At 40.0% G+C, this 27,206-nt stretch overlaps 1 protein-coding gene across 3 annotated transcripts; it reads right to left on the reverse strand.

Moving 5' to 3' along the window:
* Positions 1 to 450: 450 nt before the first annotated feature.
* LOC126776712 (calpain-D) lies at positions 451 to 21,024 on the reverse strand. Of its 3 annotated transcripts, none has more exons than XM_050499345.1 (21): positions 20,550 to 21,024; positions 18,458 to 18,589; positions 18,325 to 18,383; positions 16,976 to 18,251; positions 16,024 to 16,167; positions 15,366 to 15,496; positions 14,258 to 14,381; positions 13,767 to 13,897; positions 13,207 to 13,282; positions 12,523 to 12,665; positions 12,055 to 12,167; positions 11,520 to 11,709; positions 11,166 to 11,365; positions 10,645 to 10,741; positions 10,358 to 10,536; positions 9,932 to 10,179; positions 9,689 to 9,853; positions 9,303 to 9,414; positions 8,910 to 9,182; positions 7,692 to 7,834; positions 451 to 5,441 (listed from the first exon to the last, which is right to left on the reverse strand). In XM_050499345.1, exons 1-21 carry the CDS (start codon positions 20,789 to 20,791, stop codon positions 5,252 to 5,254), a joined length of 4,368 nt encoding a protein of 1,455 aa, XP_050355302.1. In that variant the 5' UTR covers positions 20,792 to 21,024; the 3' UTR covers positions 451 to 5,251. The 3 variants fall into 3 exon arrangements, with proteins under 3 accessions (XP_050355302.1, XP_050355305.1, XP_050355304.1); XM_050499348.1 differs by lacking the exon at positions 20,550 to 21,024 and adding an exon at positions 20,274 to 20,407; XM_050499347.1 differs by lacking the exon at positions 16,024 to 16,167.
* Positions 21,025 to 27,206: the final 6,182 nt, after the last annotated feature.

The following is a 27,206-nucleotide window of genomic DNA, read 5'->3' on the forward strand; positions in this document are numbered from 1 at the left end:
GCAGCGTAGGGCGCCCTCCAGCCAGGTGGACCGACGACCTTAAGAAGGTGGCGGGCACCAACTGGATGCGGAAGGCGGAGGACAGGGAGCTTTGGCGCACCTCGGGAGAGGCCTATGCTCAGCAGTGGACAACGATTGGCTGTTGATTGATTTCGATTGATTGATATGTAGTTTCAGGAGCGAGTTACTAGGGGCCTTTAAGTATAAACATTGCTTAGAGACTGTTTAGATAAACACTGATTTCTCTCTTTCTGTCATTATTGATTTGACATACGAAAGAAGAAGACACATTGTGTAACTAATCAGCCGCTTAACAACATTTATAAGTATCTTTTTATTACGTTTAATTTTGCTATACCACTGTTGTATAGTATGCAATAGAATATAGTATCAACACATACACACATAAAAAGTAAGGTAAACGGGTATGTAGTAAAATAAAACCGTCTGTCAAATTTAAATAATTTTTATTCCCTTACATTTAGGTAATATAACATGCATTCACGTATCCTCTAACACGTAAAATAAGCGTCATTTAGCTACAAAACAACCTCGCTACGTTAAGTATATAGTCAATAAATAAAACGTGATATCAAAATTTCATAAAAACTTTCATTTCTTGCTTCTGTATTCGATAATATATATAAAACAAAATAAAACTAATCTCAAATATTCTTAACATAGAACATCACTATTTGTGCATTTGCATATATTTATCTGCATATGCAAATATAATAATACTGTCGCATATGCAGATGTAATTATGGATTGTTTTTCTTTTGTCTTTTAACATTTACAATTTCATATAAAGAAAACAATAACATTATAAAATATTTCACAAAACGTATATAAAAAAATAATATTTGTAAAGAACTTCATACGGAAATAATGTCATGGAGTGAGAAATTAAAAAAAAAAAAAAAATATACATTTTTTTATCGTTATTACAATTCACAAATACAAAGCAAGAGACAAACAGCGTCTAGGATGCCAACTAGGTAATATTAGTTTATCAAAAGTCCATCGCATCGCCCGACTAGCCAGTTCCGCACGGGTTGCGCAACAGTCGCGCAACTAAATTGCCTACCCTCTAGTCTAACCCTTATGGCACATAAAAATAACCCTTAACATTCAACTGTGAGAACTTCAAAAACGACCAACACCTCTTATAAAAGCTTAGTTTTGTGTACAATTTTTTTTTAAATTTATAATTATTATTATCAACTACACACGTGCTACGATTTCATTAATTTCTTCAAGGATTTTTACAAGTGCCATTCAATTTACAACTATAATAGGTGCGACACAATACCTAAATTGATAGCTACGTGAATTTATACTCTATCCCGATAAAAATAAGTTATAAAATCGTATGATATCAATAATTTGAACGATTTTGTGTCGCACGTACGCCATTCCTAAATTCTAACGTCTACAATGAAAGTAAGGAGGAATGTGTTAAAAAACAACAACACATCTTGCAGCATATTGAAAAACAGTCAAAGTTAGCCGAGGAAACTAACAAGGAATTAAAGGAAATAAAAATGCAGGTGGAAAAAATGAACATAATGGTACAAACAAACCCGACATTAGAGAAAAAACACGCCACGTACGCATCAATAGCCGCGACTCCACCAGTGGCGAACCGAACCCAGTCTGTCCACTCGTTAATCATCTCATCGGAGGACGTAGTCGATACGTCAGACGATGTGGTGTGAAAGCTACGACGGGCGATCGATGCGAGAACATCCGGCATCAGGGTGGACAGACTGAGGAAGGTGCGCGACCAAAAAGTGATTCTGGGTTGCTGCGAAAAAAAGGAGCTGGATAAAGTGTCAAAAATGTTGGTAGGTTCCAAGTTAAAGGTCGAAGAGCGAAGGAACAAAGATCCTCTCGTGATCCTGCGGAACCTACTTTCACATAATAGTAACGAGGATATCCTAAGTCTCTAATTCAGCGTTGCAAACGCTAGAGGATCAAACCACCACAAACAAGATCGCAGTGGACATAAAACGAAATATACGGGACCTAGCGAAAAATAACGCATCCGTCGAATTCTTCTGGGTAAAGGCGCACGTCGGAATTTGAGGAAACGAACGCGCAGACGAATTGGCGAAGGAAGCGGCTTTAAAAGCTAAGACCGCCGCCAATTATGACAAATGCCCACTATCGTATATAAAGCAAACCCTCAGAAAAGAAACCCTAAATAAATGGGATTACCGATACCGAGAAGCGGACACGGCAGGTGTCACTAAGATTTTCCTCCCAAACGCAATAAAAGCTTACCAAATAATAAGGAAAATCAAGATGACACCTGTTCTAACGCAAATAATGACAGGACATGGGGGATTCGGTTAATACTTACACAGGTTTAGGTGCAGACAGCCCATCCTGTGTATGTGATGATGAAAAGGAAGAAACGATCATCCATCTGTTGACCGAATGCCCTAAGTACCAAATAGCTAGAATGGACACAGAAGTCCAAATTAAGTGTAAGATAGAAAATAACGAACTAAAAAATATAACAGAGGATAAGAAAAAAAGAGACAAATTTTTAGAATTCTGCAGTTACATAACGAAAAAAAGCATACAAAGAAATAAAGCAGCATAGAAAGAAATATGACAGAGAAGACAATAGACGTGGACAAGGTCCCCGACCTCCATGTCGGGGGAGAAGCGGCCGGCACTTCAAAATAAACAGAAGTGCCATTTAATAATAAAAAAAACGTCTACAATGGTTTTCATGTGCTGTCTTGTGCCATTCGAGTGATTAAAAAATAATATAATATAATTATAAAATAATTGCACAATCTTACATTCCTAGGCGAAGTGATAAATTACGAATTAAAATTAATGGCAAGTAATATGATCACAATTACATTTAATTAATTCAACAAATCATTACAATGTACATAATGAACTGAGATGAGCCATTACACAAGTTTATAGGTTACACGCGAATCTTAACCGCTGAATTTTCATGTGCGTATTTTTTTTTTAATTCATCTCGTGCTCGGCGATGATTAAAATCATCGCGACAAAACCAGCATCTGTCGGATATAAATCTGGCCACATATATCCACCAATCCGCAATGAATCAGCGTGGTGGATTAAGCGTACCTTCTCTTAAAAATGAGAGGAGGCATCAGCCCAGTATTGGGACATTACTTAATTATTTAATGAGCATTGCAATCAGCCATGGACTTAAATTGCGATATGATAATGTCTTTCGTAATAAAATTCAATAATATCTATGGGCGTTATGTCCACATACGTAACCTGAAGTCTTGACACTTGCTTCAACTATAAAATCAATTGTATGTAGCAACTCGGCGCACGAATTGACTTATTTTTAGTGACGAATAAAAACGCCGCCGTTTAACTTGAAGCAAATAGTGTGTGAAAATGAGTGATGACCAAATAAGCCTCGAATTTGTTCGAAAAAGATCCTTTTTTACCACATTTATGTAACTAAATTTGTTATTAAGTGTTTAGCTGCTGTGAATCTTCCAAATTTGTAATTAAACAAGTGTAACTTATTTTTAACAAACATTTGTATCTCTGGTGGGTTCATCCATGTGGCGTCATTTCTTCTAAGTAAACAATTCGGTCTCACTACTGTCACTAGTGGTTAGAACGCGTAAATCTTAACCGATGGCCGTGGGTTCAAACCCGGGCAAGCACCACTGAATTTTTATGTGCTTAATTTGTGTTTATAATTCATCTTGTGCTTGACCGTGTAGGCAAAAATCGTGAGGAAACCTGCATGTGTTTAATTTCATTGAAATTATGCCACATGTGTATTCTATCAACCCGCATTGGAGCAGCGAGGTGGAATAAGCTCCAAACCTTCTCCTCAAAAGGGAGAGGAGGCCTTAGCCCAGCAGTGGGACATTAACAGGCTGTTACTGTACTTGCTGTACAGTCATGTCACGTCGTGGTCATAGCGCATCGACTAATGTCGAAATACCAAAAAACCAAACCAATTCTAACAAATAATTACAAATTCCTTTGCAAGAAATAACAGGATTTTTTCCTTAACATGTATTGTGCTAACATTTGTTGTCAAAATTCGAATATGTTCAAATGAGAGAAAACCGCAGGGGTGTTCAAATATAGACCGATGTAACACATAGACATTTACGGCCTCACTTATAATATACAGTTTTTTTCTGCTTTCGCTCTTTCTTTCATTATTGATTTGACGTTAGAAAGAAGAAGACACAGTATAGTTTGACTAATCACTCGCAAAACAACGTTTATAAGTAAGGATGTTTTTACTTAAATAATAATATAAATTTGGAATTAACAGAAAACATTTTTGTCAATTTTGCGCACCCCTATTCTATTTATTTTTTTATTATATATTACATATAAAAATGCGTGCAGAAACCTATATCCTAAAGAAATTCATTTAATTGCACTGAGTTATTATAAATCTAACATCACATTCTCGAACATATTCCTTTCAAAATAATCAAAACAATTTTCAGATCTCAAACAGAACATTGAATCGATTGCGCGATTTCCTTCCGTCCTTAAAACAATACATTTAAAGACTAAATTAACGAATGCAATGCCATTACACATCTACGCGATATTTATTACATAATGATTAAACATCTTACAGTTTATACATTAATGATCGCTTAATATTTAATCGAAGTGCTTACAACTAGTCGAAAAATAACCATCGTGGGAAATTTTATATGCAATATTTATTTATAGTTAAAAAATACGGATCGTATCGAGTTATCAAATGATAGGTCTTTTATATATTAAACACTATTGTGGTACTTTCGTCGTCATCACGTTCAATGTCATTAGTTCCATCATCGTCGGATGATGCAAATATATTTTGTGTCCATTTGGTTTTATTTAAGATATATTTGACGTTAAGGCAGTATCGCAACGACGTTCGAATAGATCGAAACATGTCCTAATAATAATATACATTTATAGAGTTAATCGGCGGTATTCCAGTTTCTAAATCATCGTAAAGAGAGGGCATTCCATATCGGCTTATACAATTATCAGGGGGAGTACTAACTCAGATATCCTAGACACGAAATCGAAAGATGTTGGCTTCGATCCATTCGATGTTTCGAATGAAGTCGGAGAGGCGAGCACGAGGCATAATGTTACGTTTCTTGTCGCAGGTTCATTACAAATTGCTAGTAATGAACTTTTGAGTATCGAAGCCGGAAGCTCAACGGGCCGCTGGGCGGCACGAGCGCGGTCCGGCCGGCGCCTAGGTGATGAGGCGCGGCGCGTGCAGGCCGCTGAGGCGGCGCGCGAGCGGCGGGCGGTGGCGCGGCGGGTCGGCGGCGCGCGGCGCCCAGTCCTGCAGGCGCGCGCCCGCCGCCAGCCGGTGCGTGAGGCGGTGCGCGATGGAGAACCCGCCGCTGCCCTCCAGCTGCGTCAGCACTATGATCACCTGCCTGCAGTGTACGGTTACAGCTTATTTAACCCATCCAACTCCAGGGACCCCCGCAATCGCGGGCACGTGAACCCACGTCCTGGGCTCATTTTAAAAGTTTTTCTTCGTAAATGTGCCATAATAAAATTCGACGATAAAATTTTATGGCCATTTTAACGAGACCTTCTTAGTATACACTTTGGTTTTTATGTTTAGACATATTTATGCTTTCAATACATTTTATCTTCTTCCTAGACGCCAAAGACCCACGTTGTGGGTTGTTTTGCAGGTGTAGAAAATGTTAAAAGAAATAAAATAAAAAGAAAACCTTTATGAATTACTAATCTAAATATAAACAAAATGACCTGGAACTTAGTCAAGCAATTTGTTATGGCGACATTCCAAACCCAAGTTGCTGCAGGATTACTTCGACGAAATCTTACGATTCTAAATCGGTGCCAAAGAAACAGCTTCCGAATGTGCACTACGTCTGTGGAACCTGATAGAATGAATTCCGAAAATTGCGATACCAGAAGAAGTAGTGACTGGGTTTGTGATATCAGTACTGTGTCAAAAAGATGGACTAATACGTCGTGAATTTAACGCTGACAATATTTCGACTCGCACCCAACTATTCCGAATACTCGGAGGTGTGTGCTTGAAACGCCGATCGGACGGTGGGGATACCAGCGAGCCTGAGACCAAGCGATTCCGGTCAGTTGAAAGATTCTCAATCAGATGCAACTTCTGTGGAATAACTGGACATCGCTTCGCAGAATGTCGAAAACGTCGCGACAACTTCGGATCTGCATCCCAAGACGTGCCGAGCTCGTCACGCACTTCGGAGAATACGACTTCCATGACCTGCTACACTTGTGGACAAAGAGGACACGTGACAACTAACTGCCCAGACAAGAAAAATGAAAGCAAGGCTGCGGTCAAGGAGGTCCAACATTGTGAGCATCGTGAGATATTCTCACGTTTGAACCCGTACTGACCATATTTGATACAGGCCTCCCTGTAGAGCTGCATACAGACGCTAGCTCCGACGGTTATGGAGCGATCCTCTTACAAAAAAAAAACAAACTTCCTCATGTAGTAGAATACTTTAGCCGTCGGAAGTCAGATGCGGAGTCGCGCTACCACTCTTACGAGCTAGGAACTATAGCAGTTGTAAGAGCGGTAGAACACTTCCGGAATTATCTGTATCGGGAATTTTGTGGTTGTTACGGACTGCAATTCATTAAAAGCGTCGAAGTCTAAGAAGGACTTAACTCCTCGCGTATATCGATGGTGGGCATATTTGTAAGCCTACGATTTCGATATCTTGAATCGCGAAGGCAGTAGGATGGAACACGTTGACTTTCTGTCTCGAAACCCTTTACCGAATCCAGATTCTGTCAATATCACATAACCCGGAAAGGCACAAATGAAACTTGTTCATTTTATCGAACCACCACGGCTGGCTATCGGTTGAACAGAAAAGAGATGATGAAATCCAAAACCTTATAGCAAAATACTATAACAATGGTTTTCCGGAGACCGTAGCTCAAACTTATGATGTTAGAGAAGGCATGGTCTACCTAAAAATTGTTTGGAATGAAGTGGTTTCTTGGCTGCCAGTAGTTCCACTGTCTCTTATCTCGACACTCATAAATCATGTTCACACTGAATTGCAACATCTTGGTTGGGATTGACTTGTCTAGATGTTTAAACATGTGAAGTATGGTGTAAACTTTTGGGTAGAATATTATAATCTAAGTTTATATTTCTCCATTGGCCCCCATGCGGCACACTCCATCAGGTGTGACGCGCCGTGTCCGATAGTGCGTCGCACTCATGGCAGGAAGGTCTCAATCTATTAGGTACCTGTACCAAAGGGGCTGTACCCAGGAAGTACTTGCTTCAGCCTCAATACATACGATTACATAAAAATACTTCAAAATATTCTGCAAAAATAAGCCGACGGTTCCCTTAGTATTGTGTCACAATATTATATCGACGTAAATAAATAAAAAATATTGTAAGCGACAGCTTAAGAAAAAGCTAATAATAATAAATTCAAAGGGGGGCTTTGCTTATATTTGTATAGATTCTAATTGTATTTTTTTTAACAAAGATAATTCTATATATTATTGTATATCTTAACATATATCATATTTCATATAGTTAACGATTACCGACAAAAATCAATGTAGCTTAAATTAAACCATTTCACGTACATATATATACACGCCCTAAATCTCAGGAAAGAAAAAGTTTCGTTTCTCACCGGTGCAGCGGCGGCACAGAGTCGATGGTCTTGAGCTCCCCTCGCGTGGACACTACGTTGTAACTCTCTTGACAGTCACACTTCACGTGTATCCATTTATCCGTGTGTCTGTTTTCCACCATGACCACTAGACCCGCCCAACCCTGGAAAAAAAATGTAAGTTTTTTTATGTTAAGGGTCGAGCAAATGGGCCACCGGACCGTAAGTGATCCTTACATCAATGCGACTGCTCCACACCAACCTTGGTAACTAAGATGTTATGTCCCTGCCTGCCTGTAGTAACACTGGCTCAGTCACCCTTCAAACCCGAACAGTAACAGTACAGTAACAGTAACAGCCTGTAAATGTCCCACTGCTGGGCTAAGGCCTCCTCTCCCTTTTTTTTTTTTTTTGAGGAGAAGATTGGAGCTTATTCCACCACGCTGCTCCAGTGCGGGTTGGTAGAATACACATGTGGCAGAATTTCGATGAAATTAGACACATGCAGGTTTCCTCACGATGTTTTCCTTCACCGAAAAGCACGAGATGAATTATAAACAGAAATTAAGCACATGTAAATTCAGAGGTGCTTGCCCGGGTTTGAACCCACGTTCATCGGTTAAGATTCACGCGTTCTTACCACTGGGCCATCTCGACTTAACCCGAACAGAACAATACTAAATATTGTTTTTGGCGATAAAATATTTGATGAGTGAGTGGTACCCATACGAGCTTGCACAACGCCCTACCACCTAGTACGTTTAAATTAAAAACTTTTACAAATATTTTATTCTCTTATGAAGGAAATGATTCCCTAGTTCATAAACAAGCCTAACCGGCGCTGAGAATGTTTTCGGTATCCTGAGTCACCAAAGCTTGCTCAGCCAGTCCATTGGGACATATAAGTAGTCTGCGTAAGTAATCCCATCACGTCAGAGATGGTACCGCTGTTTTTCGTAGTTAGTCCGGCACTAGTCTAGGATTCTCATATGGAGACGTAGTGGGGGGCACTCTTATTGTGCCATAGTGCTGTGTGGGGATGAGTACGGAAGGCTATTTTCGTTAATATATTATAAAAACGTTAAATGAATAAGTTATCAGGCAATCCTTCACATACTTCTATCATCGTTAACATTTAATTGTTGGATACTCGATTTAGTTTCAGGAACCTGGCACGTATTGTATGACTTTTGTATTAACTAACAATATGACCGCCATATGCATTTAACTCCGCCTTACCTTCGTCAAGTAATACGCCGTCATTCCTTGTCTTCCTTCGTGTCTTTGACCTCTGGCCAAGGTCAATCCAATAATGGCGTCCGCCAGGATATGTGGATGGAGCGAGGGTCGTTCCACGGTCAACGGTTTCGAAGAATGTGCTGCTAGAACGTGACGTGGCCAGGCTGAACTGTCAGCCATTTCCAGACCAGTGTGCCAATGGTTGAAAGCCAAGCATACTACTAAATAGAAGCCTTTTTCTAACATTTTATGACAGCCGACAAAACCTCGGACCTGTGTGAATAAAATGAATCCAAGGTATAGCGTCTGTCTTATATGTCAACCGAATAAAAGTAATAATTACACTAATATATTATTAAAAGGTGGCAACATTGTTTTTAAATATGAACTTACTTGTCTTTTACTATGAGCTACTAGTTTACCAACTTGAGCGCTAGGTCCAGACTTAGTTCTGAACACAACTACGCACAAATCGAGCTGGGATCTCTGACTTTTGGCCGAATTCCTGAAAATAATATATAATTTTAATTATGTTGATGGCAGCAAGCACTCCTGTGCCTCGGTGCACATGTGAAGCTGTTAGTCCCGCGCCTGAACTCTTCGCGTGGAATATGAGAGTGAGAGAATAGTCTTTGAACACGCACTTGTAAAACATACTACTCCATCATGCATACATCCTCCATAGTGCATTTTAAAAGTTAAAAATTATTTGTTATAAGGCTACTTTTACATTACATGGAAATCACACAAAAACATTTTCTTATAAGTTTATAACCAACCTCTGTCCCTCTTGAAAAAGTGTAAAGTCGACCTCGGTGGGTTGAGTGGCAGTGAGCAGGAGGCAGGTCAAGTGTCGAGTGGACGACATGGGAGGTAGGATACCGGCCAGCCGGACCTCGTGCCATCCCACTCGCACCTTGCATATATCTATACAGTCGAAATATCTGCGGGAGAGAGAGATGTATATGAAACATAGATTCAGCAGCATATAAGCGTACAGAGCGGGCGGGCCGGGCGCAGACCTGAGCACGTCGTCGAAGCTGATCCAGAAGACGCCCTGGTCGCGCTCGGCGGCGGGCAGCGCGCGGCGCAGCGCGTCGGTCCAGCGCGGGCAGTGCGCCGCCCACGCGCCGCGCCACGTGTAGTGGCCCCACGGGTTGCGCAGGCGCAGCAGGCGCAGCGGCGGACTGCCGCCCAGCTCCGCCACGTCCAGCACGGAGTACGCGTGGCGCGGCCGCAGGCCCAGCCGCTGGTACTCCTCCTCGTCCACCTGCGGCGCCATTACGCGTTATGAGCGAAGCGATCTCTCGTGGCACTTCTTTAGAAAAGTGTGGTGAAACAGGTGGAAAGTGCAGTAAATACTAAATAAAAAAGGTAAAATAACGTGGAGATCGAGTAAGTATATTCTCTTTACATTACTCAACGCTTAAAAACCCAAAAGAACGCACCTTCATGTTCCCCCCGCCACAGCTGGCGCCCATGAGGAAGCAGGCCTGTCTGGAGGACAGCAGTTGGGCCCAAACCAGGTCCCGGTCCAGCTGCTCCAGGGGGGCGCCGGCACCCCCGCCTGCGCCACCCGCTTGCAGCGATACTGACTCGCAAGGCGCGCCAGTCAGTGTGCACAGACCTGACAGCCGACGCGTAATCGAATATTGTAAAAAATATTCATGGAAAAAAATGTGGTTAATCAGGATAATACTGGTATTGGTCAATAAAACTCTGTCAAATATTGTACCTTCAATAGCTCTCCCAGAGACTAACGCTTCGTAACAGCCATGTAATTTCGCGACAGCTTTCTCTATCAAAGGCACCCACAACTGTTTTCTTTTCGCCTGTAAAAACAGTAATAGTGTTCAATACTAAACATTACACAAATATAAATTTAATTCTAAAGTTAAAATAGTCAAAATCACCACTAACATGAACACTCGTTTATTGATTATCAAATATCTACATATATCATTGGTCGAGATTTTGAATAATCTGTGACATTTAGAATTCACCAGGTGGTGATTTGAATGTCGGTCAAGTGGTTAATGGAACTTTGGAACTAAAATTAAAGTTGATATAATTAAGTGGAATATTGTAGTATTTAAAATATATTCATATACATATATATATTAATCAAAAATAGTTTGTAGCGAATAATATAGCTAAGCTATTAGCAAATCGCATGTAATATGAAAATATAAGGCATTTTTTATGTTTACTCTTTATTCGACTGGAATAGGGTATAGGTAGGTAAATGAAGGCTACCTGCGAGTAGACGAGGTGGCCCTTCCGGTTGCAAGGCAGCAGGTCGTCGAGCGTGACGGTCAGCCAGCGGCCGTCCTTGCACAGACGCAGCTGGTAGGCACCACGGGCCGGCTCCGCGCGTACCAGCACGCTGCGCACCAGCGCCGAGCGCTCCGCCAGCACCGCCAGCGCCGACAGCAGCCAGCAGTTGCCGAGCACACCTGCCGTCGGTATTTACATAACAATCCATATTGTATAACTTCGGGCGGGCTCGTCGACGTTGGGATTATCTACTTGTCAGTAAATCTGCCCCTCGCAGCAATACCGAGGCAGTGTAACGTGAGTGTAAAAGAAATAGTAAGTCTGGTGGTGGACCTTGCGAGATGTCGGAGGGGCGCGGGTCGCGGAACACGAGCCAGGGCAGGCGCGGGTCGGCGTCCACGTGGATGTGGTGCGGCCGCAGCCAGCGCGCCGCCGCGCCCGCGCCCTCCGCCCCCGCGCCGCCCGCGTAGTACAGCGAGCGCGGCGCCGCCGGGAACGACGCGTCCACGTACATCGAGCCCGTCTGCCGTCCGAAACAGTTCATATGATCATTGTTCTGTTCGATTTACACGTAGTCGATTTTTAATGGTTAGTTGATAATGAGTACTTATTTGCGAAGAACAGATTTATCTGTGTATCTTTCAGTTGTAAAGGGATACAATTTCCTGTGAAGGTATCGTTTGCTATCCACAATAAATAAAGCACAGGGGCAAACATTCAAGTCTGTCGGAATAGATTTAAGGTAATGACGTTTTTACTACTATATACTAATATCCCACGGCAATAAAACTAAAATGAAAATATTGTATATATTGAAATACTATAAGTCTGCTCTACACCTCAGGGTAAAATTGTATTTAAATCTCACCGCAGCGCACTGAGCTAGAACCTCCTGCCACTGTGTCCAGGCGTGGCTTTCTTCTCTCAAACGGAGTATTTCCATGGGAGTGCTCTCCTGACGCTCCCCGTCGGAACCCTCCGCTGTAATAGTAAATAATTATTAATTTCTTTAATGTTAAAATCGAAAATATAAAATCTAATTGTTTTATTTAACTTTCTACTTTTCAAACCAGTGGTATCTTTACTTTATCTTTTAATTAATTATATAATATTTTTGGTAAAGCCCTATTTAAATAAAATACACTTTGAGAGAATTTTATTCTCAAATAATCATAGCCACACAAAATACAAAATCTGAATTTGTTTCTGGCACAAACATAAGCGAACATTTTCAATTTCAAACTGAGAGCTTTGCAGATATGGTTTCATATTTAAATGTGCAAATAAATAATAAAAAAGCAAATCATAAATAAATGATATAATAGTAATATCTCACGGGAGTCATCGTCGTCCAAGCTGGGCTGGTCTGGCGCGGCTGGCAACAGCCTGGTCTTGGGCGACTGGCACATGTCGCAAGCCAGCGCCGTGCCAGCGTTCACGAACGTACACTCTGAACACGGCCACTCTGTGCTTTCGCCTCTGTGGATTTTTAATAAGTAATTATATGTAGAATGAATAAATAATTATGTCCAAATGCTTGGATAACAATTCGGTTTTAGCAATTTTCGCAAAAACCAACAGATAACAAAACGAACGTACGTTTTGTTATCTGTTTTTTTTTTATCTGCTATCTATAATACTATGAATATAAATAATCGTTGGTATTTTATATGATTATTTTTATTAGATATTCCAATAATTAAAAATCCATTATTTAAAAGACGATAAAATCTTTCGATTTTCGAACTTTCCTTTGGTTTCAACCCCTATTTAAATTTTTTTAATGTAGCAACATTACACATCAGCAGGTCACACTTAACATTTAAAGGTTCTAGAATTTTCGTAGACTTGTTCTTTTCTCATTTTTCCAAATTTTACCATTGAATTTAAATTTCATATTCGATATACTTAAAATATTGTTTGATTGTAATATTTGTTCTTTTTATTAGAAATTGAATTGCCTTTCAGTGATTTAATTATGGAAAAAAAACTAATACACTTCGAAATAATTATAGCTTACTTGTGTTCGGGAGGAGGGGTCTTGTGTCGGGAGGCCCTTCTCGGTGCCGGAGTGTGTCTCGATGGACTTCGACCCGCTAAATAACAGGAAAAATTTAACTTATATGAATTTAAACAAAACATTATATCTTTTTCATTAATTTTAAATATATAGTTAGACATCCAGGCTGTGCGTCGGTTACGCTTAATACACTTGTTCACTTAACACAATTGAAATATAATTTACTACTTAACACGATAAATTAAACACACCTTGAAATATATAACTGTATTGAAAGACAAAAAAAAATATAACATTTTTAAACACTTTATGGTTTTATCTTGGGTTCTGGCCAGCGCGATTCAGAATTGAGACTCTTTTGGTTAACGCCATCTACCGACAAATAGCATAACTAACTTAACCGAACAACACTTTTAGTTAGTTTTAACGACTCAAGCTGTAACTCAAATATAGGTGACATTTGAGAACTGCTGGTCCTATTATTATATTCTTCTAAATTATTAAAACGTTAAAAATAGTAGATAATAAATTAAAAAAAAAAAAACTTTTTTATATCATACCAGCAGCGGCTGCTTGGTTCGTAGCCTCGTTAGAAGATCCCGGGACACCGTGTTTGGGTACTGGCGGAGTTTTGCAGGCGAGACAAAGGTTCGCCGAGAGCGGGTTCCGTAACGTACACGAACTGCACGACCTGACGTAAATATTTATTGTAATTTTATTATTACATAATAAGTTAACTCATGAAAACGTTTTTTTTTTTTTAATTTCAAATAATTACTTCCCCGCTCAGCCAGTTATGTTTTAAAAGGTCACATGTTCAGTCTGTATTATTTATTCATTATTTAATATGATATAAAATAAATAAATAATGATATTTTACAAAATATTTGGTGTATAGCCATAATATGAACTTTTCGCCCTCGTTCACTGCGTCGCTCACTCACGGGCAACAATTTGCGCCGCCCAGCCAATTAGACGAGTTGTATCACCCCGTTTTACGTGTTAACATCACAAAGTTGTAATACAAATGTAGTATATAAGGCACAGTGACCAGTATGCGTGCGGCGAGGGCCGGGAGCCGGCGCAGGCGGCGCAGGCGGCCGCGCCCGCGTCGTTGACGAGCGTGCAGCGGGCGCACGACCACGTGCCCGCCTCGGGGGGCGGCGCCGACGTGTCTGCGGGCACGGGCACGGGTCGCTCATCATTTATATAGAGGATTAGAGGGTACATTCTTCGGAAAATTAAGAAATATTATGGGATAATTGGGAATTGGTTTGAATTGTGTGATGTAGAAATCTAAGTAAAAACTAATAAATGTTAATTTATATTGAAAAGTGTTGTAGTGACATTTCTTTAGTGATGATTACTGAATGTTATGCATACTATCCAATTAGAAACTAAGTTTAGTTATATATACAATGACAGACTTTTTTTTAATTAGTCCAAAAATCCGCGTAATGAATGAAAAGACTATCCACAATCACGAACTAACAACACATACAGGATCTTACATCCATTTATGGAGCGCATTACTTGATTGTTTCCACTAAGGATGAGACAGGGATTCATCACTTTAAGTCTGAATGAAAACTAAATTCCATGCTGTAAAAAGGGTACACTTTGAACACCAACTTAATCTATAAAGTTACCAAAGAAAGACCTAAAAAATTGAATGTGTCTAAATCAGTCTGAAAGATGATGATGATGATTTGAAGCCGTGAAGAAATTTTCCAATGGAACTTTCATTAAAGTTAAGATTATTATATGTAAAACTGAAGTTATTTTTCTTCTATAAACCGGACTCTTGGATTTCAACATTTATTTTATTTTATATTGAAGAATAGGACGAGACGGTTGGCGTGGTTGGTGGATTTCACGCCGATGGTTGTGGGTTCGATTCCCACCCAGGACAGATATTTGTGTGCATGATCATGTCTGTTTGTCCTCAGACTGGGTGTAATTATCGATATAAGCATGTATTTACAAAATAAAAATAGTATATGTAGTATATCAGTTGTCTGGTTTCCATAGCACAAGCTTAATTTGGGATCAGATGGCCGTGTGTGAAAAATGTCCCAGGATATTATTATTATTATATTATAAAATAATACATTGACCAAGGCGCCTCATTTAGCCAATTAAAAATATATATGTCTTACCGACAGCGAATAGGAGTTCGTCACTGTTAAGGTCATGATCCAATGATGCGATAGGCACTGTTAGCTTTTTAGGAGGCTCGTTGCGATTCGTCTCTGGTTTCGTACCACTTGCTTCTGACGAGGAATTGTTCCTGGAATGAGACACATATGATGAATCATCAAGACAATTAATCCAAGTGGTACATTGTGAGTTGTATATTGTTCGGTTTCATTTTTAATTACACTATGTGGTAGTAGTACCAGCGTTTGGTGTCTTGCAGCGTGAGTGTGAGGGCGTATGATGGTGGTATACCACCTATAAATATGATGGTTCCTTTATCTGGTGTTATGTCGGGTGTGAGTATGTCGGCATGTGATAGGCGTATGTGTGCCAGGTGTAGTGCTGCGTGTGCTTGTGGTACTTGTGTCTGATGTCTTGCGGCGCATGTGTGACGGTGTGTAATGGTGGCATATGTGCCTGTGTGGTGCCGCGTATTCTGGTGGTACCTGTGTCTGGCGTCTTGCGGCGCGAGTATGACGGTGTGTGAAGGTGGCATATGTGCCTGGTGTGGTGCCGCGTGTGCTGGTGGTACCTGAGTCTGGTGTTTCGCAACGCGAGTGTGACGGTGTGTGCAGGTAGCATATGTGCCTGGTGTGGTGTCGCGTGTGCTGGTGGTACCTGTGTCTGGCGTCTTGCGGCGCGAGTGTGACGGCGTGCGGCGGCCGCGCACTGCGACACACGTCACAGCGCGCGCCCCACGCGTTGTACGCGAACCAGCACTCGCTGCACTGCCACATGCGAGCCGCGCCGACAGTCTCGCGTCTGAACACGTTGAATTTTATTGTCTCAACTTATACTAAATAAACTTCACTTTATCATAATATTCTTTATTTATCAGTGGATAACTTTGGTAAATAAGCAATGTTCTATTAATACAAAGGTTATATTTCTTTATTACACGCATAGACAAAACTTTAGTACTAATGTAATGTACCTAATTTAATAGGACAGATATTTGTGTGCATGAACATGTCTGTTTGTCCTGAGTCTGGGTGTAATTATCTATATAAGTATGTATTTACAAAATAAATATATTATATGTAGTATATCAGTTGTCTGGTTTCTATAGCACATGCTCTGTACAAGCTTAATTTGGGATCAGATGGCCGTGTGTGTTAAATGCCCCAGGATATTATTAATATGTAAGGTTATGACCCGTAAGTGTTGGTGTAATAGTGCTCAGTTTAGCATACGAAAGCACGTATTTTGTCGCCATGATTTGGAGAAAACGTGAAATTTAATGATTTAAGATCAATAACTCAAAGCCCACTGAAGTCATGCTTAACAGGTGTTTATAGCATCCATCTGTAGTTTAGCGGCGAAAGTAGGCATCGTGAGAAAGCCTGCATGTGTCGAAAAAAGTTCAGCCATGTGTATATCGTGGAACTACACGGCGGAATGAAATCCTTTTTTATTAACACAATAAGTTTTTTCCAGCAGTGATATTCTACACCTAAAATATAGACACGACCTACAAAATACAGATTTTCATGGACTAATCAACAATTTCTTTCTATAAATCTGATACTTTAAACAGTATAAAAATTAGATATCGTTTTAAACAACTTACGAAGTTTGTTGCTGAAGAGAAGGCACTTTAGAAGGATCCCGTGGGCTATGCGACACTTTGCCAACAGAGGGCAGCATATTAAACACTTTCCCAGTCTCTTTACTCGACGCACCGATGTGCGAGGTCCTTAAATTACTCTCACCGATCGGAGAAATACAATTTTCCGTACCTAACAACTCGTCGATCCTCGCATAGTCACCATCGCCCATATCATTAGAGTACACTACTTCATTCTGCGAATTACTCATAACGGTTTTCGTATCTTGCACGGATACATACGAATACCTCGTGCCATTATTATTGACTTGTAATTGAAGATTCAGATCTTTATATTTGCCCTTATTCGGCAAGGCATATATAACGCCCTCAGCATTCGTGTCCCAACTGCATTCCTTATCGATTAATTCAGCATTTTCTTCCGTCTTCTTATCAGCGTCCCGCCTTTCTTCGGGCTTCGTCAGCGTCCCACAATAGCCGGCGAGAGATTTCTGATAATCATTCAAACTTCTTCTACTTGATATAACTTTGCCAACAGGTCGATTCTCATTCGTTTGTTCTGAAAATGATCGTCGATACGTCGGTCGAGCTTCCGGTGAATTCTGTGCGCTTATTGATCGCTGAAACGAATCGCCCGAATTCGTAGCTGTTTGCGGCCAGTCTGGGACGGTAATCATAATACCGCCAGATGACGGCAACGAGGTCGCTCCATCTCTGCCGCTCAAAGTCTCGTGTCTACCCAGAGTCGTTACACTAAGACCCCTTGTATTGGAAATCCGGGAGAGAGGAGATATTCTTGGAGACAAACAAGCTTCGCAATGAGTTCTTATACCCGAATTTTCTAAGGTACATTTGCTACATGCCCACTTTTTCAAATGCAGACCTCTACTATGCTCTTTTTGATATTCTTTCACATAATTCAGTTCCCAATTAGACTTGCTCTCGTTAAACTTCTTGGGCCGCCTCGTGACCGTGTGGAGACTTCTCAAGAAAGATTCTCTTGGATTATACGACGAAGTACCATATCTTTCAGAGACTAACAAACTCGTCGGTCTGTTTATGGTACCTCTAGTTTCTTCAATATTCCACCACTTTTGCTGAGAATTGATCACAGAGCCATGGGATAATGACCGTGTGACACCATGAGCGTGATCAGTTATTTGCGTTGGAGATAAACGCAGGGACTGCACATCGAGATTCAGAGGTCGACCACCGGAAAAACTTGACGAAGGTTTATACGAAGGGAGAGCTAATGTGTTGGATCTTATCATGCTGTGGTCTAGAAGAGAAAAAAAATAAAATTACCCATTTCAGTTTAAAAAAAAAGGTTGATATAAAATTTTTGTATATACCTTGGTCAGGCTTATCCTTGTCAGTCATCCCTGAAGTTTGCTCCTCGTCATCGGACAATCTGAAATATCAAATACATTTTAATGGCGAAATCTTGGCATAAGTTTGTCTGAAGATCATTTTATCGTTGTATACCTGTAAACAGGTGCATGAGGTGCGATCTTGTCGCAAGCGGCGCAGCGCCAAGAGGCCGACACGTTCCGGAGTCCGCAGTCGCAGCGCCACGCGCGGCTCGCCAGCGGCGCTGACCCAACGCACGACCATCCGCTGTAACAGAATATAAATGATAAACCTGGACATTCATCAGATCTATTGTTGATTGTTTATGCTTAACAAAAAGTAAAAGTAAGGTACATTCCATTAACATCCACAACCAGGCTATGGCCTCCTCTCCCTTTTTACGAGGTTTCGAGCTTATTCCACTATGCAGCTGGTGGATACAAGTGGTATTTTAACCACTAGACCATCGCGGCACTTAAGCTTTATACACAGAATAAAATACTAACATATTATATTGAACGTAAATATTATATTTAATAACCTTCTCTTTAATAGGATGGGAAGCCTTTGTCTAGAAGATTACTATATATATTCTTATATACAAATATTAACGGACAGTTTCTGTTTCTGGTATTAAATTATAAAACCTTTATATCATCTGGCAGACATTGTACTGTCTATGTATAGATACCAAAAGACATAGCGAGGAATATTAAAGAACAGAATGTGATAATGCTACGGCAAACAATTTACAATGTGTGTGAATGGCATAAAAACTTCTTTAGGAAAAAATACATATATACCAACTTTCATATTAATTGGTCAAATGGTGTCAAAGTTTATTAATATACCAAAACCCTTTTTCTATACATAAGATTCTATAGACACGCTACATATTATTTACCATCAAAAAATTGTTTTGTTATATGTAAAACACAATTTACTAAATGCAAAATGACACAGCTTTTTTCATAGAAAATAAAGAAAATATTACAACACACAAATACCAGTTCATTGTAATACTATGGTAATTCAAAATCAGGTCTATATACAGTCAGAAATAGTACAGTCGGAAAGAATGTTCTGCACTAGCCGCCCCCGCCTTGCCGGCCCACAAGATGCCTCTTGTGCAAATTTATTAAAAAAAATCTAAGCATACTAGTACTGAATTACTTTTAGAATAAGATTTGTTTTATAAAACAAAGCACATAACCAGGTACCTTAATACAGAGAATTATCAAAAGTAACTTGGTGGGATTATTGGTTTCTCATAAATTTATTGGTTCATTTTAGTTTATACACAAACAGTAGTGCATGTTAAAGTAATTAAGCACTCAAATGATAATAATGATGATGCCATTGTGGATATTTTTAAGTGAGACAGGCCAACAATGCAGGTCATATTATTGGGTCAAAGCGATAAAAAATATACTATCATCTGATTATTATGATAATGATCTAGAGCTTGTATATTCACTTAAACAAAAATGTTAGCACTTTGTGTGCAATTGTGCACATGTTAGCTTTAACATTAGTAAAAAAACATCAAATATTATTTTAAATGTACCATTTGTTTTTAACCATTTACCACAGATTATCAATATATTTTGTTTTATTTATTGTGATCTCTTGTTGTAGATTTTTTTTTTATGATAATAAATATTTTGCTCTTTATAGCATAAGTAGAGACACTTGAATATAGAAATGTTTTTTATACTTGATGAATGTATTAAAAAAAAAACAATTTAATTAGACACCATCAAACAAAAGAGTTATATAGAAAAAATGTTTGATAACAAGTAACTATTCCTAAAATAGTTTATAATCGATTTTCAAGTACACCACTTTATTTAATTCATTAGTGAGTCAGGCTTACATTTTAAAACATTCTTTCGCATTACACTCCATTCATATATTATACAAAAAACAATTACGGATAATAACTAGTTACCTTTTTGTCTCGGTAAGTAATATACGGTAGCTTAATGTATACGTTACATACCCACAATCATTGTGACCGAAATGAAAACATAGTTTTTATTAGAATAATGACTAAGCCCCACCAATAAATGAAACCAGTCGACAATTCCGATAATGAACGTTGAATACACACACGCAACTACTAAATACAATGGTATTATAACCTAAATATGGACTGAGAAAAATCGATAATCTTTGACACAAGCAACAATGAAATAGAACGTCAATAATTCGTATTAAAACATACCTATTGAAAGTGTTTGTTGTCGGTATGACGATAGCTTCGGAGCCGGGAGTTGTTCCACCGCTTCTTTCTGTCCGAGAAGCGTATTCCGACGAAGAATCACCGGTGTAATATCGTTTTTGGATAACACTGTCATGGTCAGATACTCTTTTTATACCACATTTTAAGCACTTAACACTCTCCGTGGGGTTGATTTGACCACAAGTCTGACAATGCCACTGCAGCACCGATGCGATTGAACCCATTTTAATTCACACATGGCTATGTGACCATAACAACGCGTCGTTTTTATGGAAACAATTTCGGGTTCACGAAAAATGAAAACAGCTGATCCACCATGTTGTTTGTGTATAACTTTTTTTAAAGGAATGTTGCCAACTTGCCAGATGTACACATGTATGATTTGAACACAAGATGTTTATTTGTGTTATACTTGTAAATCATACTAGTTTGATGTTGGTCGTATTGTGATAATTAATTAAAATTATACGACTAAAATACTATTTATTTACACCCTAAAATGTTTATAAGCGCCATCTACATCATTATAGAACTGCAAGCGAAACGTAAAGCAAAATAGTAGAAATTGTTTAACAGAGATGTCTCTGATTAGTCGTGGCAAAATAGATTTACAATCTTTTTATTATTATGTTACTGAGCTTTCAATTCAGTTACTATTCAGGCTTTGTTTCAGTAAAGGTGGATGTCATAGACAAAAGTAATCGTCATTTAACAGTATTTTTAATGTCATCTTCTATATACACATATTATTATAAAACAGTAGAAACCGTGTGTTCATATTATGTGGTACATTAAAACGAACGTGGGCGATAAATCAAAGAATAACGGAACCCTAACATGTATTTTTTTTTAATTTTTGTCTGTCTGTACTTCATGGCATTTGCTTGAAGAATTCTGCCATCGCAGATACCATCGACATACAATAATTAAAAGTGGTACGCCAGTCCTGTCGGATCTACAAAAAGATTTATAGAAGCTTTGCAACGCAGGATGAAATTATATTTGAAGTTTTGCAAGCTAAGAAATAAAATAATAGATTACAATAACTAAAACAATAAATATTCAGGTATTAAATAGGAAAAGTTTTATTTCGAACTCAGTGATGTAGATATATAATTTAGTTGCGAGCCTAAAGAAATAAGATTGCAAACGACATTGCTATTTTAATATTGAAGGCGCAATATTCCACATATTTTTATGAACTAATGTAGCACATAGGTAGTTCAATCCACAACGATGCTCACATTCTCTAATCTGATGGTAGTGCAAGCGTGTGGCCTGCTAAAATGTAAGTTCTATTGCTATTGACATAGAAGCTATGTAAGTATAGGCATCATCAATAGAATCATTGTCAACTGGAAATATGCTCTATTATATGTAGTCGCCATTATATATAGATGTCAATTATTCCATTTGCAAAAAAAAAATTAGACATTTGTTTTTAAATACAAGTATTTTTACTTAAAATTTAAAGCTTTAAAGAGGGCGCTGTATAGAATAAATAAAGTAGTAGCAACTTTCCCAATGACTCATGATCGGTGGCAACGCGAATTGAAATAGTCGTATACAAATTTCATCAAAAACAGTTGACCGATTCTTGCTGAAAACGTTATGTTCATTTAAATGAAGAGAAATTAAATAAGCGTCTATATAAAACCACAGATCATATTATAATCTTCTTCTTCGTCGTGACACTCTTGTCAGAGCGGTCGTGGTCGCCATGAAGTATTATAAATTATTCGGCGCAGATGTTATTCGCCTCACGAGCCTGCGCCATATGTCCCTGTCAGTGGTAAGCCTCGTGCATTCATGCAAAGGATCGCCAACAGTTGTTTTTATTTGGTCGGTCCATCGCATGGGCGTCCTTCCACGTGGTCTGATGCCATCCACCTTGCCTTGAATAACAAGGCGCTCAATGGAGTCATTTCCTTGCCGGGAGATGTGTCCGAAAAATGTTAGTATGGGCTTACGAAAAAGCGCCGAAAGACGCTGTTTAATGCCGAGTTCTTGAAGAATGGAGATATTGGTGCGAAATTCGGTCCACGAAACTCTTTAACATTCGTCTCCAGCACCACATCTCCAGAGCATCGAACTTCTTTTTTTCGACCTGCCGCAAAGTCCACGTCTCCGCAGCGTATAGAAATATGGGGAAAACAAGCGTTTGTACGAGATCCGGATCTTGGTTGCTTTGGTAATGTTTCTGTTTCTCCATATTTTCTTCAGCCTCTCCATTGCAGTTCTTGTAATTGCCATACATCGCTTGACCTCATCTACGCATCCGCCATTATTCGATATTAAAGCTCCCAGATATATATAGGATTGGACGACCTCACAGTTCGCAATCTGAGTGATCTCGGGCGAGTTGTTTTTCGCCCGGTCTACAATCATCATCTTCGTTTTACTGCGGTTAAGCTTTAATCCGAATTCTTGGCATACGCGCTCCATTTTAAGAAGCAATTCTTCCATATGAACCACGTCAGACGCAAACAGGGTCGTGTCGTCTGCATAGCTCCTCTAACCAGCTCGCGTGGACTTAAGAAGGAAGGGGGAAGCAGGATGATTATGTTTTCTAAAACTTCCTTTAGTTCCTATTCTATTTACTGTCGCATGAATACTCACATTCTATCTTTTATGTATTAAATTATATTCTACTCCGTTAAGATTTTTTTATAATGAAGTCTGAAGATTTATAAATAGCTGTAAGTTATAAAAGTAAGTAAGTTTATAAATAGCTTTTTAATAGACCAATTACCATTACAATGCTTGCTCCGATTAAATCCGCTCAGGAATTCGGAGGGCAGCCTAGCCACCCCTGCTTAGGTAGTATACGTCCTGAGCATAGATGTTCAGAGAGGTTTTCTCCATCGCAATCACTAATAGTACCCTACTAGGTCCTCCCGCACGATCATGTTTTATGGGGGTGAGGAGGGTTGGGCCGTCGGGACTCACATATACCGAACCAAACGTGGTAGCTTAACTACCACTTTACGCCGATTTTTAGTGAGAGAATGGTACTTCCACGGGGGTGCCGGCCCATTCGGCTGCATCCTGAAAGTATGTAGCGTGGCACTACCACTTAATAAATATATTTTTATATAGTTTTTATAGTACAATAAATAATATACATTATTTTATTTTATGGTAGATATGCTTTACTAAAACCTTCATAGTGATCGAAATACCAAATGCCTTTCAAATGTGTACAGACAAATTGTTGGTTACAAATCGCCATCAAACGTAAAGATGAATCAAGATGAGTTAAACACAAGTGTTGCGAAGGCTAACTTTGAATAATTACAGTCGAAAAGGTCAGTGCGTGTGTTGACTGTGGAAAAAATAATTCGTTGAGTTATCGCAACAAATTCTGTAACCGATTTAATGGAACCAGGAACTGATTTATTAAAATTAATTCCGGCATTTTCTTACACTAATTTATTATATAAAATAGTAAAAAATTATCCTGGCTGTTCGCCGGAAATTTTTCCGCGTAATTTTTTCCTGCTTCCCATTAAAGGTGCAACACAGTACTTTAGTTTTCAGAGCAAATGTAAAATTTTTGCTGTACCAAAATTTGCAGATATTTCCTACCGGATCGCTTATCGCGTCTACGTTCAAAATCCATGTCGGAATTCGAACTGGCTCTCGACTAGAACAACCAGCGCGACAGATGATCAAAGATGAGAAGCGACAATTCGTTCGAAGATCTTACCAACCCGAGGTGTTCTATAATCTTACCATATTGATACTTATTTAATATATAACAGTCCTTGCTTGATGCTTCCTTTTTGGCTGCAATAATTAAAAATTTTTTTTTACTTGTGCTAGTAAGCACAGCAGCCTTATAACAAGTATATTTGCTAAGTTACGAACTTAATTAATCGAGTTATTGGAATACTCGCATTAAACTCCAAAGCTCATTCGATTTAATCAGCGATTGATGGCTTGATTATTTAATAAATCATTCCATTGGCATTTTAAAAAGTGACCTTTATGTCGTTGGGATGGGTTGATTTTTTACAGACGTATAAAAAATAACAATTCGATATATATATATATTATAAAATAAAATAGCTATAAGTATAACTGATGAGTTTCTTATATGTTCTTTTCTGTAGTCGTTTCGAAACGGTTACAGCGCTTTTCGTTTTGATCTCTTCCAAAATTTTTTACTTATTTGGTGCTTTATAAACAATTCTTAATATAAGTTACTTTTCCGTCCTGTAATAAAAATCACGAAAAAATAAGTCAATCAATCAATCAATCAACAGCCAATCGTTGTCCACTGCTGAACATAGGCCTCTCCCAAGGTGCGCCAAAGCTCCCTGTCCTCCGCCTTCCGCATCCAGTTGGTGCCCGCCACCTTCTTAAGGTCGTCGGTCCACCTGGCTGGAGGGCGCCCTACGCTGCGCTTGCCGATTCGCGGTCTCCACTCTAGGACTCGTCTGCTCCAACGGCCATCGGTCCTACGACATACGTGACCAGCCCACTGCCACTTCAGCCTGCTAATTTTGCAAGCTATGTCGGTGACTCCGGTTCTTTTCCGGATAATCTCATTTCTGATCTTATCCTTCAAAGATACTCCGAGCATAGCTCGCTCCATAGCACGCTGAGCGACTTTGAATTTGTGGACTAGTCCCGCAGTTAGTGTCCACGTTTCGGCACCGTATGTCATGGCAGGTAAGACGCATTGGTTGAAGACTTTCGTCTTCAAACATTGCGGTATAGACGACTTGAGGACTTGATGAAGGTTGCCAAATGCTGCCCATCCCAAGCGAATTCTTCGATCGGCTTCCTTCTCGAAGTTGTTCCTACCGACTTGTATTATCTGTCCTAGGTAGGTATATTCACTAACAACTTCGAGAGGTTTCCCCTCGACGTATATCGGTCCCGGCACGACATGCCTATTGAACATGACCTTGGTCTTGTCCAAGTTCATACTGAGACCGACATATCGGGAAGACTCGCCTAGGCTACGCAGCATTTCGGTGAGTTGTTCCAGCGACTCTGCTATGATGACGATATCGTCGGCAAATCGAAGGTGTGAGATGTACTCGCCATTTACATTGACTCCATACCTAGTCCAATCCAGCGTTTTGAAAACGTCTTCCAACGCGTTGGTGAACAGTTTCGGGGATATTACATCCCCCTGTCTCACCCCTCTGCGCAGTTGGATCGCCTTCGTCTTACAGTCCTGGATGTGGACAGTCATTGTAGCGGCGTTGTACAGACATCTCAGTACCTCGATATATCTCCAATCGATATGACATCTCTGCAATGAGTCGAGCACTGCCCAGGTTTCGATGGAGTCGAAGGCTTTTTCGTAGTCCACAAATGCCATACACAGCGGCTGATTGTACTCTTCGGTCTTCTGCACAATCTGCCGAACAGTATGGATGTGGTCCACGGTGCTGTAGCCTGATCGAAAGCCGGCTTGCTCTGGGGGCTGGAACTCGTCAAGTCGTCTGGCGAGACGGTTCGTGACGACTCTTGAGAACAGCTTATACACGTGACTCAGGAGGGAGATTGGTCTGTAGTTTTTCAAGAGGGTTTTATCACCTTTCTTGAAAAACAGTACCACCTCACTCCCGCTCCACGTTTCCGGGGTCTTGCCATGTTGGATGACGGAATTAAAGAGGCTTGCTAGCTCTTTCAGGACCGGGGTCCCGCCTGCCTTAAGCAACTCTGTTGTGATTCCGTCAACTCCCGGAGCTTTGTTGTTTTTAAGCTATTCTAGAGCTGCCCTAATCTCTCCTTGGTCAACGACCGGGAGCTCCTCGGAGTAATGGCGCATAAGAGGGGCGCGCTGGTCATCAATACTGATTCCCACGGGTTTATCCGATCTTGAAGAGAACAACTGCCCATAAAACCTCTCTACTTCTCCGATAATCTCAGGCCTAGAGGTAACGACCCCACCATTTTCAGTTTTAAGTTTTGTCAGACGCGGCCTCCCAAACTTGCGAGCGAACACTTTCGATCCCCGATTTTGCTCAATCGCAGCCTTGATGGCACGGGTATTGGAGCGTCGGAGATCGCGTCGGGTCAGCGTTTTTATTGTTCGGTTTAAGGCCTTATCTGACAAAAACGATGGTAGTTCTCGTCGTTTTCTCATGAGCTCGAGTGTCTCAGCAGAGAGTTTTGGTGCGTTGTCTCTTCTCTGTGGCGGAAAACACTTGCGGGATGTGTTTTGCAGTATTTTGACCAGCGTGTCGGTTCTCTCATCAATGCTGCTTATGGTTTCCAACGCGGTAAATTGATTTTGAAGTTCCATTTGGAACTTTTCGGAGCCTTGAGCAGCTTGGAGCATGGTAGGTCGGAGAGTAGACCTCATCATTCTCGATCTTTCGGCTTTTAAGTTGATATTTAGAGTGCCTCGAACCAAGCGGTGATCACTTCCGGTATTAAACCTGTTGATCACTGAAACATCTCTAAATATGTGCCTTTTATTCGAAATGATAAAGTCTATCTCGTTCCTTGTCACGTTATCGGGGCTTCGCCAGGTCCACCTCCTCTGAGGCTTCTTTTGAAAGAAAGAATTCATCAAAAAAAGCCCCTGCGCTTCGAGAAAGTTTACCAGCATTTGCCCCCTGTGATTTCTGCAGCCCAAGCCGTAAGGTCCGACTTTCGATTCACCGCTATCTT

The sequence above is a fragment of the Nymphalis io genome, chromosome 21 (assembly GCF_905147045.1).
Source record: "Nymphalis io chromosome 21, ilAglIoxx1.1, whole genome shotgun sequence".
Taxonomy (NCBI): domain Eukaryota; kingdom Metazoa; phylum Arthropoda; class Insecta; order Lepidoptera; family Nymphalidae; genus Nymphalis; species Nymphalis io.

Excerpts from the sequence above, each read along its gene's own strand:
- LOC126776712 (XM_050499345.1), bottom strand. The coding sequence starts at position 20,791 with ATGGGTTCAATCGCATCGGTGCTGCAGTGGCATTGTCAGACTTGTGGT. Across the intron at positions 13,283-13,766 it reads GAACCAAGCAGCCGCTGCTG|CGGGTCGAAGTCCATCGAGA; the intron begins GTATGATATAAA and ends CCTGTTATTTAG. Across the intron at positions 10,180-10,357 it reads GTGGCGGGGGGAACATGAAG|GTGGACGAGGAGGAGTACCA; the intron begins GTGCGTTCTTTT and ends ATGGCGCCGCAG.